This window comes from Corythoichthys intestinalis, chromosome 11, assembly GCF_030265065.1.
Source record: "Corythoichthys intestinalis isolate RoL2023-P3 chromosome 11, ASM3026506v1, whole genome shotgun sequence".
Classification (NCBI taxonomy): Eukaryota; Metazoa; Chordata; class Actinopteri; order Syngnathiformes; family Syngnathidae; genus Corythoichthys; species Corythoichthys intestinalis.
This window is the reverse complement of record NC_080405.1, coordinates 41121439-41134536: the sequence shown is the minus strand read 5'-3', so window position 1 is coordinate 41134536 and position 13098 is coordinate 41121439. Positions and strand designations below refer to the sequence as shown.

General features: G+C 36.7%; 1 protein-coding gene across 1 annotated transcript in view; it reads left to right on the top strand.

Moving 5' to 3' along the window:
- atp10b (ATPase phospholipid transporting 10B) overlaps window positions 1–11219 on the top strand; it is a 47326-nt gene extending 36107 nt beyond the window's left edge. The window contains exons 14-21 of the mRNA XM_057849346.1: window positions 2854–3121; window positions 7293–7369; window positions 7552–7677; window positions 7772–7972; window positions 8083–8163; window positions 8233–8337; window positions 8422–8594; window positions 10554–11219. Of these exons, the coding sequence (XP_057705329.1) occupies window positions 2854–3121; window positions 7293–7369; window positions 7552–7677; window positions 7772–7972; window positions 8083–8163; window positions 8233–8337; window positions 8422–8594; window positions 10554–10797 (1275 nt within the window). The 3' untranslated portion in view covers window positions 10798–11219. The remainder of the gene's footprint in view (window positions 1–2853; window positions 3122–7292; window positions 7370–7551; window positions 7678–7771; window positions 7973–8082; window positions 8164–8232; window positions 8338–8421; window positions 8595–10553) is intronic.
- Window positions 11220–13098: the final 1879 nt, after the last annotated feature.

Here is a 13098-nt window from a genome sequence, read left to right as displayed (position 1 = left end):
CTGTGGCTCCATGACCCTGTGGCCCTCAAAAGAAAACGGCATTGAAAATGGGTGCATACCGTATTTTTCGGAATATAAATTGCATTTTTTTTCATAGTTTGGGTAGGGGGTGCGACTTATACTCTGGAGTGATTTATGTGTGAAATAATTAAGACATTATTATATCATTTCACATGATATCTTCACACTCAACCACAAGAGGGTGCTCAAGGCTTGTGTTTCAACATTGGCGGTACTTTATAAAAACAAATAAAAACAACTGAGAAGGGCTGAACAAAATTGCACTGAAAAGAAAATCGTAGTCTGCAGATTACAAACTGCACGTAGTGGAATAAGCAGCTGAAAACGGTGATCAAGCAGCAGAAAGAAAGTTTGGCGTTCAATGCAATGTTGTTTTCGTCAACGATGACCATAACGAAAATATTTCGTCAACGAACAATGTTTTTCATGACAATAACGTCACGATGACGCACTGAAAACGTGTCTTGGGAGACTAAAACATAACGAGATGGATGCCAGTTGTCGTCAGACGACACGAGAACGAGATGAAAATTCGCCAAAGCTTCCGTCATAAATTTAGAATGTGTGTTATTTTCTTATGTGTAGTTAGAACACATTTAATAGTGTTTGGTCGTGTCACTCATGTGATGTGCTGCACCTCCCAAACACACACACACACACACATAGTCACTGGCCGCCTGTGCCCATTCCAGGCTCGTTTTGTGAAACATATGTGTCAAGGTGCTGCTCGGTAAGTTTTGCTTCCTTATTTTGGCTAGATATGCCATGTTGTTTTAGCCTTTAAAGGTCTGTGCTGAGTGATCATCACACACTAAATTAACTTGTAGCGTTAGCATAGCGCTTATGTCAGCATTAGCATTTAGCGCGGTGACTTGGTGTCTTCTTAAACTCTTGGAAAACGTTTTGCATACAGTTCGTGGCGTCCAGATGTGTCTAATTAATGGCAAATAATGTGCTGCTTTCCTGCTGAGTATGTATTATCACCATGAAAATAGTGATGTCCTTGTAGACTCTACAGTTATGTGCTCGTCTGTCATGTTCATTAGAAATTGTTGGAAACCTTTTATTTGTTTATTTATTTATTTATTTATTTATTCATGGACTAAAACTTTTGACGTTTATAGACGAAAACATATTGACAATTGTCAACTAAAACTACATGAAATTTGTTTTCGTTGACTAAAACTAGACGAAGACGAACGCATTTTGAAATGACTAAAAAATGCCTAAGACTAATAAGTATTTTCGTCCAAAAGACTAAGGCAAAAATGAAAATTAAAATGTCTGCCAAAACAACACTAGTTCAACGTTTATGCGTCATGTAACGTTAGCATACCGTACATTTATTCAGCCTGTTGTTCTCTATTCTCTATTCTCTATTTTGATTTTAAATTGCATTTCAAGATGACATGTCTGTTCTTGGTGTTGGATTTTATCAAATAATTTCCCCCAGAAATGCGACTTATACTCAGGTGCGACTTATACATATGTTTTTTTAGGGCTGTCAAAATTATGGCGTTAACGGGCAGTAATTAATTTTTAAAATTAATCACGTTAAAATATTTGACGCAATTAACGTACATGCCCCGCTCAAACAGATTAAAATGACAGTGTCATGTCCACTTGTTACTTGTGTTTTTTGGAGTTTTGTTGCCCTCTGCTGGCGCTTGGGTGCGACTGATTTTATGAGCTTCAGCACCCATGAGCATTGTGTAATTATTGACATCAACATTGGCGGGCTACTAGTTTTTTTTTTTTTTTGATTGAAAATTTTACAAATTTTATTCAAACGAAAACATTAAGAGGGATTTTAATGTAAATGTAAATGTACTAACATTTATCTTTTAAGAACTACAAGTCTTTCTATCCACGGATCGCTTTAACAGAATGTTAATAATCTTAATGCCATCTTGTTTATTTATTGTTATAATAAACAAATACAGTACTTATGTACCGTATGTTGAAAGTATATTTCCATCTTGTGTCTTATCTTTCCATTCCAACAATAATTTACAGAAAAATATGGCATATTTTACAGATGGTTTGAATTGCGATTCATTACGATTAATTAATTTTTAAGCTGTAATTAGCTTGATTAAAAATTTTAATCATTTGACAGCCCTAGTTTTTTTCCTCTTCATTGCGCATTTTTTATGCTGGTGTGACTTATAGTCTGAAAATTCAGTATGTATTAAGTCATATAGAGACATTTCTAAGCTCCTATTTCAAATGACAGCACTGAATTTTGTGGCGGTCACTTATTTAATCTCTAACTTTGACACTGACTTTTCCCTCATTTTAAAAGTGACTTAAACATTTGAGCAGTTTTATGATATAATGAAAGGTCAAATTCTTTTGAGAAAGGTTCCAGTGTCATGTGATGCAGCAAAAACCGGAGCCATTCCTAACAAGCTGACCAAGTGCGATTATCACACATCTCAAATAGCCTTCAATTGCAGTACTGTCTAGAGGTGATAAGCGTAGAGCTTTATGAATCTCACATTGTACTTGTCATGAATGATAGATGGGGTGAGTTCCTGCTGATACAATAACTAAGCCTTTCATATCTAATTAGTAGCCTAATATTGAACCCTCACAGGAAATATATCTCCTCCTGTGATCCCGATTTGAGCTTTATTGGTTCAACTATTTTTACCAGCATTGACCACCCCAGGGATGCACTCTCCCAATCATCACCTCACATTTAATATGACATTTTGACTATGTAGGCTTGATGGAAGCAAGGAAAGCTATTCACTATGTCACCAATTTTCTATCGTATTGAAGTGAGTTTAGCCTGACGTCACATTTTTTCTTTTACATTTTATTCAGCTCATATGCACTTCCATCCTGGACTGCACCCTGGAAGAGGTGAGGAGGTATGAAAATGACCCTAGCAACATAGATACGACCCCCGACATCTCTCTGGTGATCGACGGACGCACCCTAGCCATGCTTTTGTCCGAGGATCTGCAAGGCCGCTTTGTGGAATTGGCAAAGCGTTGCCACTCCGTTCTATGCTGTCGAGTCACACCTTTGCAGAAAAGCGGAGTGGTGAAGCTCATCAGGGACAAGCTCGGGGTCATGACTCTGGCTGTCGGTAAGTCAAAAAGATCACTTTCACAGTTGTTTGTGCTTGTTGCTGTTATTCTGTACTGTATATTGCCATTCACTTCAAAACTGATATTGTAACGATACCACGTTTTTTTGAAAGAATGTTTAAAACAAGAATTCATTTAATGCTTAATCACTTTCACGATCATGGCTTGCTCAGACACTGAGATCATTAGCTGCCATTGAAGAAGAATAATTGGACAACACTATCATAATCTCGGGAAGGGCGACAAGTGCTCTGTTTTTTATGGCAGCCATCTTTGACTGGGAGACCATTGGTTAAAAAACTAGATCTGGAAAAATACATGCAGTGATCCCTCGCTACTTTGCTTTTCAAACTTCGTTCCCTCAGTTCATCGCAGATTTTTTTTCGATTAAAAATTAGATAAATGAATACAGATGAGGTGTCCCGATCCGATCACGTAGTCTCACTCACCCTCTTGCTGCTTTTCTTGGTCAGGCAGTGCACTGGTGGGTGTACTTATTAAAGTTAACGATGATTGACATATTTGGGTTTGATCTTGCCAGATACGCGAACTTCAAAGCGCCGCATGCTTTAATCTTCGTTTAACTTGTTAAACAGTTGCTGTGGCAACTCATTGTGTGTAATTGAGCAACTTGGGGGATTTGAGTTGATCATAATTATTACATTTGAAGTGCTTAAAACCGTTTATTAAAATATATATGGTGGAAAAGACAGACAAGGCTGAAAAAGCAGTTTTTGCTCTTGCACTCCTCTTTAAAATAAACTGCTGTATTTTGATCCAAAGGAACTGTTGTGTTTGATAGACCAATATATCTATATGCTGCCATAGCAGTTTCATGGCACATTAATCCCCCGAACTATTTTTAATTTGTCCGTTTTACCCTGGAAACCCCCGTTTACAGACGTCACACGACCGCTTTTGTTTCGGCCCAGCCATAAAAAGAAGGTAAGTAATTATATTTATTATTCGAAATGTCTGTTATTTTTAGCTTAGAATCATTAATTGATGTCTAATATTTAGTTTAAAAAAAAAAAAAAGACTTAAATAAATTTTTCACTCGCACGTTTTAAACTTTTAAACAAATTACGTTACATGAAAAAATTGGCGTCTGTAAAAAAGTCATGGATATCTACCTCATAACTATTGCTTAATTGTATTTTTTTTTTGTCACTGTCGCATTTTCCCCAATATTTTAGATGATCAATAATTGATCCAAACAAAGAAAATTGAAAAAAAAAGAACATTTAAAAGGGTAAATATCTGAAAATGAAAATATTGACCACTCCTTGATGGCGGCGATTTCTGCATCGCGACCCTTGTTATATTACTATGTTTCACCCCTAAAATCCCCAAAAAATCAAGCTGTGGCCATTCACAGCTGTGTCTTGACACTCGGTGGTACATGCTACATGGAGTATTTAGATTGAAAAGAGGTAAGTACGTGATAATATCTCATTAAAATCATGGGGTCTTTAATTATGCTCTCGCATGCTCTCACCTCCAGTTAGGGTTTTGCTGTTTAAATTATTTATTTATTTTTTTAAATGCTCTCCTGTTCAAAATCTTTCCTCCCCCAGAAAATTGAGATTTTAAGCTGTCCAGTGATGTATCACACATGCATATAGGACAATTTTGAAATTTTTGAAAATTGGAGCTCCCAGAGCGAAACTTCAAGTCACCTGAGTGTTTTCCGCCATATACATAAAAGTAAAAAGTAAAAAAGTAATTAAACTTACGTATGTATGACTTGTTTATGTTATGCTTATGTATGTTAATAAAATCATGTATGTCTGCTTACATGTATCTCTTTCCAATGCTAACACACGCACAAAAGACAAAAAAAAAATAAAAATTCTGGGCTACTTCGCGGTTTTTCACTTATCGCGGTGGGTTTTGGTCCCCATTAAGCACAAAACACGAGGGCTCACTGCATTGCGCAGTAACGGTACACTGTTTCTTAGTACTGCCTCATAACAACAATGCCCTTTTCGTGCTGTATCGGTACCGGTGCTAGTTGGTTTTAGTTTTGTGAAAACATGTTGTTTCAGTTAGCTCTCATTTTTTCTTTTAATTATAGATTTTATTTATTTCAGTTCACAGAAATGTTTTTTCAATTCTCATTTCATCATTTTGTTCGCTTTAGTTAACGATTATAACCCTTGTGTGATATTAGTAAGTAATATTACTGTATTTTACGAACTATAAGTCACACTTTTTTTTCATAGTTTGGCTGGGCCTGCGACTCATACTCAGGTGCGACTTATATGTTGATACTTACAGTGGGGCAAATAAGTATTTAGTCAACCACCAATTGTGCAAGTTCTCCTACTTGAAAAGATTAGAGAGGCCTGTAATTGTCAACATGGGTAAACCTCAACCATGAGAGAATGTGGGAAAAAAACAGAAAATCACATTATTTGATTTTTAAAGAATTTATTTCCAAATTAGAGTGGAAAGTAGGTATTTAGTCACTTACAAACAAGCAAGATTTCTGGTTGTCAAAGAGGTCTAACTTCTTCTAACGAGGTCTAACGAGGCTCCACTCGTTACTTGTATTAATGGCACCTGGTTTAACTCATTATCGTTATAAAATACACCTGTCCACTATGGCCAAGACCAAAGAGTTGTCGAAGGACACCAGAGACAAAATTGTAGACCTGCACCAGGCTGGGAAGACTGAATCTGCAACAGATAAAACGCTTGGTGTAAAGAAATCAACTGTGGGAGCAATTATTAGAAAATGTAAGACATACAAGACCACTGATAATCTCCCTCGATCTGCGGCTCCATGCAAGATCTCACCCCGTGGCGTCAAAATGATGACAAGAACGGTGAGCAAAAATCCCAGAACCACACGGGGGGACCTAGTGAATGACCTACAGAGAGCTGGGACCACAATAACAAAGGCTACTATCAGTAACACAATGCGCCGCCAGGGACTCAAATCCTGCACTGCCAGACGTGTCCCCCTGCTGAAGAAAGTACACGTCCAGGCCTGTCTGCGGTTCGCTAGAGAGCATTTGGATGATCCAGAAGAGGACTGGGAGAAAGTGTTATGGTCAGATGAAACCAAAATAGAACTTTTTGGTAGAAACACAGGTTCTCGTGTTTGGAGGAGAAAGAATACTGAATTGCATCCAAAGAACACCATACCCACTGTGAAGCATGGGGGTGGAAACATCATGCTTTGGGGCTACTTTTCTGCAAAGGGACCAGGACGACTGATCTGTGTAAAGGAAAGAATGAATGGGGCCACGTATCGAGAGATTTTGAGTGAAAATCTCCTTCCATCAGCAAGAGCATTGAAGATGAGATTGTGGCTGGGTCTTTCAGCATGACAATGATCTCAAACACACATCCAGGGGCAACAAAGGAGTGGCTTCGTAAGAAGCATTTCAAGGTCTTGGATTGGCCTAGCCAGTCTCCAGATCTCAACACAATAGAAAATCTGTGGAGGGAGTTGAAAGTCTGTGTTGCCCAACGACAGCTCCAAAACATCACTGCTCTAGAGGAGATCTGCATGGAGGAATGAGCCAAAATACTAGCAACAGTGTGTGAAAAGCTTGTGAAGAGTTACAGAAAACGTTTGGCCTCCGTTATTGCCAACAAAGGGTATATAATAAAGTACTGAGATGAACTTTTGGTATTGACCAAATACTTATTTTCCACCATGATTTGCAAATAAATTCTTTATAAATCAAACAATGTGATTTTCTGTTTTTTTCCCCACATTCTGTCTCTCATGGTTGAGGTTTACCCATGTTGACAATTACAGGCCTCTCTAATATTTTCAAGTGGGAGAACTTGCAAAATTAGTGGTTGGCTAAATACTTACTTGCCCCACTGTATACTCGAGGGGTGCCCTCTACTTTGAGTTGGTGCAGTTGCTCAAAACTGATACTGAAGATGAAGATATGAATGGATTTGATAGTGATTTGGGGTGAGTTCGAGAGTTTGTTTGTTTGTCGTCATCTGAATAACTGTTAATATGTTCACAGATACCTATTTAGCACTTTGTTCTCTGTTTACGTAGGTACGTGTGTATAAAACAGCAACAAAAACAATAACCTTATAAGTCATTCGGAGTACATTAACAAGCTACGACTTTTAGTAATATGAGCATCTAATGCATCTACACTTCAACTGACTACAGTAAATATTTGATAACAGGTGATGGTGCCAATGACGTTAACATGATCCAAGCTGCTGATATTGGGATAGGAATTTCTGGACAGGAGGGAATGCAGGTAAGAATCAAGGCCTTTGACCTATATTAAGAATTTGAGAGAAAAATGAATTTGTTTGCATTGTTATCAGCAAATACATGTAATATTGTCATTGAAATGAAGATGTTTTTGCTTGTAAAATTTAAAGTACTATATTTGGGACTAATTATTTCAAAAATGACAAATCACGTTGTCTATTGCAGGCAGCCATGGCGAGTGATTTTGCTATATCTCGCTTCAAACACCTCAGAAAGCTCCTGCTGGTTCACGGACATTGGTGCTACACTCGCCTAGCCAATATGATCATTTACTTCTTTTATAAGAATTTGGTGGGTCTCCATAAGAAGCTGTGTAATATCAATTTCTTCTTGCTTTCCTTTAGTCATCCACACAACCTTTGTATTTTGTCACCTATCTTTCCAGGCCAATGTCAACCTGCTCTTCTGGTATCAGTTCTATTGTGGCTTTACAGCGACCTCCATGGTAGACTACTGGTTGCTGATTTTCTTCAACCTCTTCTTCACCTCCGCACCACCCGTCATGTTTGGAATTATGGACAAAGATGTTTCAGCAGAGGTTTTGCTTGGAGTTCCTGAACTCTATAGGACTGGACAAGGTGCAGGGGTCAGTGAAATTCTTATCCAGCCGTCTTACGCACCATTAAATTGTCCTACAGTGCATAAAAAGACTGCATGTAATGAGTCAATATAATGGTTTGTGCGTCCAAATTTTAGGTTTACAGTTTTTCCACCTTCTGGATTTCCATGGTTGATGCCTTTTATCAGAGTCTTGTCTGCTTTTTCATTCCATACTTTGTAAGTAAACATTTGACTGGAATTTACAGTCATTTACAGTGTGAACTCACTGGATTTCTTTTTCTGCAGACCTACCGAGATTTGGATGTTGATGTTTTTACATTTGGAACACCATTGAATGCAGTTTCCTTGATTACCATTTTGCTGCATTTGTCAATAGAAATCAAAGCCTGGGTGAGTACAAAAAAAAAAAGTCACGACACTAGGTCAATTAAAGTTTTTTTAATTTACAAAAATGTATATATTACTATATTTCAGACTGTGGTTCATTGGATCATCATGGTGGGCAGTTTTGCAGTGTCCTTGATATTGACGCTGTTGTACAACTCCTGCGTTACCTGCAACTCGTACTGGACGCTCCAGCGCCAATTGACAGATCCTATTTTCTACCTTGTCTGCATCATCACAACAGTGGTGGCTCTATTGCCCAGGTAGCAATGAAAATATTCATTTCCCAGTGATCATTCATTGCTAGACCTCCCATTAAAAACCGAATGAGTTGAGAATAAGATATGAGTGTAGATCACACAGGTGTCAAACTCAAGGCCTAGGACCCTAATCCGGACCACTACGTAATTTTGTGTGGCCCACGACAGAAAAATAAATCAAATAAAATTGATAGAATTTCGGACATTATCAATGAAAAACAGAGGACTATAGAAATCTGAATATTTATGTTTATTTCTTAAAAATTGAACATTTTTTTCATTTAAAAAAAAACCCAAAATTGACTTTTTTCTTTCTTTTTTTTTTTTTTTGCTTAAAAAAAAAAAAAAATCAACTAAATATTCATAAATTTTTATTTTTTTTTTTAAACTGAATGCTTTCTGGTTTCCCCTTTTTGTTTTTTAATTTAAACAATTTAAATATATTTTTTAATTAAAATAAAAACAAATATAAAGTAAGAGTCAATACTAATTTTTCCTCTTTTTAATTGGAAAAAAAAATCAGTGATCATTTACAGTTTTCCCCTTTTTTGTGTGTGTGTGTTTTTTTTTATAATATACACACACATATCTATATAGTATACATAAAACATTACTTTGAAAAATATATAAAAGAATATTTGCTCTCAAAGCGCTCATTAAGAGGATTTGGACAATTTTAGTCAATTTTGTCTTCAAATCACTGAAGCAATACAAAATCAACTTTCAAAATAGCTGTCGATTTAGTTGATGATTCATTCGTTGTCAATTGCCGTAATATTCGGATTAAAAGACGCTACATTTTTTACCTTCATTTTGAATTCTGTGGCTTTTTGTCCAGTGCGTTTTTTTTATTTTATTTATTTAATTGGGTTAATAGGTAACATTTCATTTGGCAGCAGTGTCATAAGACTGCCATAAGACCGTCATAGTTATGACATAACACTATCATGGGCATTAATGAATGCCTATGACATATGTCATTAAGTGTCATCCGGCAAATTATGTCACTAACTCAATTTATGTGCGGCTTGGATCTTTTACATCCATTCAAAAGTGAGATAATGTACACAACCCTTTTCGATAATTTTCCCCAGGAATGTCAGATTTGATATTGGCCTGTAATACTAATGGTTGAGGCATCCAGATGAGGTTTTTTTAGTAGAGGTTTTATTACTGCAGTTTTTAAAGTCTGAGGAAACTCTCTTGTTTGGAGAGAAGTATTTATAATCTGAAGTATATCTGGGGCTATGCAATGAAAAACAGTTTTGAAAAAGTTTGAAGGAAGGATGTCAAGGCAGCATGTTGTGGGCTTTAATTTCGACAGGGCGTATCCCTTTCTTGCCGAATGTATCACATTTGATAAACTTATTGCATGATTTTGAGACTAATTCAGAATGTTGAAATATCTTTCCTCAAAAAAAAAAAAAAATGGATGCAAGTCAACTCATGCATCTGCAGAGTGCGTGAGAAAAAAAAAAAACAGGATTTAGCAAGGGTTATAGATATTAGCGCGCTTATTACGCATATTATTTTTGGAAAAAAAGGTTTCATTAAGACCTTATTTTTCAAATTTTGTGACTCGCTGAAAATTGCTTCATATTGCAGGCATTAAGGGGTTATAGTCCGAAAATTACTGTAGTTGTTTAATTGTGCTGCCACTACTTGACAGACATAATGGCCCTCCAACAGAAACCAAAGCTGTGATGTTTTTCTGCAACAAATATGAGTTTGACACCCCTTGTGTTGCCATTCATCTTGTGCAGTTTGAGCTGGGGGAATAACATTCTAAAACTAATTGATACATTGAAACAAATGTATTGAAGCATTCAAATAATTAACTATAAAGATTATGAGTGGTTGCCTCTCAAAGTGATGATATTTAGAAGGAATGCCCTGATTTACATCAAAGTGCCGCATGTTTTTCACTGGCCTACTTTCTCACCACCGCACTCTCTCCCCCAGGTACACATTTCACGTGATGAGGAACTCTCTCGCCCCCTCCCCGATCCTGCAAGCCAGGCATCTGGACCAACTAGATGCCTCCACAAAGGAAGCGTGGATCAAAGAGTGGAGAGGCTTCAGGGGTGGAGGGAAGGTCAAACGCTCCAAGCGCCGCACTTCATCCACTCTAACTATAACTCACACCCCAACTTCCCCTGATTTTTTAGCAGCGAACGACATCACAATGACATCTTTTAATAACTGAGAAAGACTACAACTATAATGTAATACAAGTATGAAGGAAGATAATTTATTTTGAAGGTTTTTTTTTTTGTTTTTTTGTTGTTGTTGTTGTTGTTTTTTTTTTTTTCAAACGAAGTAGCTTACAAGTGGACATGTCCCACAATTGAGCTCTTCTTCATGTAGCACTTTCAGCAGGGAAAGGACAAACTTCACTCCCTTTTGACATGAATGTAATTCAACCTCTTTCTTTTACTCATTTAGTGCCACAGTGACCAATGAAGAAACCAGTTACATTCCTGATGGGAGTCCAGGGCACATGCTAAAACATGCAAGTTGTGGAAAAAAATGGATTTCACTCTGTATATGGCGCATGTTGTCACTGCTTATATGATGGAATCAATTGTCTCAAAGGCTGGTCCTGAAATGTACATAATTATAAATTGTTCTGTGAAAGTAACAACTGTGATCTCAGATGTTTTTTTTTTTTTTTGTATGTGTGCTTGTGTGACATGAATAATTAATACAAGAAGTGGTAATTGGGACCCATACAGAAAATAAATAGAAGAAACGTATACAGTATCCATATATAATAGAAAATCACCTTCATTTTGTTTTACCTATTACGTAGGTTTGATATTACGTTTTCTCACTAAAGGCCACATCACTGTCATACATCATTCTGACAAAAAAAAAAAAAAAACTTATGGAAAACAATTGATTTTGATAATGTATGTATGTATATTTTCCATACAATTTTCAGAAAAGGAAGATACAAATTTAGTAAAACCTATGTGTATCTTTTCCATATAAGTACTTCTTAATCAGACATAAAGGCTTATGAATGTTCAATGCTCCAGCTGAAACCACTTGCAAAAAAGGGCATGAGTTATCATTGGCTTCATTGTATACAGGTCTTTAGCTGCACTAGCAGAGCCAGTTATATAATGTCCCACAACTTGCAGTTTAATCTCTGCTGCCCTCTAGTGTTGGACGAATACAACTGCACAAAGGTCGAAGGGACACAGACTAAAGGTAGGCCTTGAAAATGCTGAGCCAGCACACAAAAAAAGATTACTTAAAATATCTCCACTGGGATGCTTCATGTGTGTACCAGTTGAACATGTGAGACTGTGTACACCACATTTTTCAATATAATCTCTAACTGCCATTGACAATGGTAGACGAACCGGTGTTACTCTAAAAATTTACGATTTTCACATTGACCACACAATGATTTTGACATATTACCATTAACAACACTGAAATTTAAGGCCACAGGTCAATCAACTTCCTTCTGTTCAAATGTCCTTTCAGAAAATAACTGACAGTGATAGACGTCAAATCCATTTTGACTGGGAGACTCACTCAGTTAAAATGGGTTGAACAACTATTGCCATCAATGGAAGATAAAATATTACTACCACTGTAAAAATGGTAAACTTGCACTTTAACACCAAACCGTCAAATTACACTGCTTAACACCTTCACTGAACATTTGCGAATGTGTTATCAGTAACAAATGCTTATCTCATGATAATCTGTCCTAACAGTGATTAGCTGTTTACCTTTTATTTTTAACACGATAGTATTTCTTAATTAATGTGGGTGTGATGTCATGTAAATTAATTGTAATGACAGGTCACTAAATACAGTACAGTGCCTGACAAAAGTCTTGTCGCTTATCCATTTTGTAGTAACAATTTCTAATAACCTGACTTTTAATTATTCAGTTGGTTTCAGAAATGGCTCATATGAAAGCTAAGACCCTCCCAAATGATGTTGAATGTACAAAAATATATTTGTTTCACTGAAAAAAGATTTATCATTTAGTGAAGTCATAAAGGTCAAATTTTGGCAAGACAAAAGTTTTGTCGCCTACAGAAAGTAGCGTGAAAATTGAACAGAAAATGTATTTCAAATACAAAAATATATTACATAACATAAGTGAATTAAGTAGTGGTGCTGTGAGATCCAAATGTAATATTTTGTATGACTTCCATGGGCTTCTGCAATGATTCATACAATTTATTGATGAAGTCATCAGGAACATCAAAGAAAGCAGTCTTGCATGCCTCCCAGAGTTCATCAACATTCTTGGTTTTCATCTTCCATGCTTCCTCTTTCATCCTACCCCAGACATGCTCAATGATGTTCATGTCTGGTGACTGTGCTGGCCAGTCCTGGACGATCTTGATCTTCTTTGCCTTGAGGAACTTTGAGGTAGAGATTGAAGTATGCGATGGAGCACCGACTTGCTGCCGAATTTGTCCCTTTTTATGGTTAGGAATGTAAGAGGCAGCTAAGATTTGTTGATATTTCACAC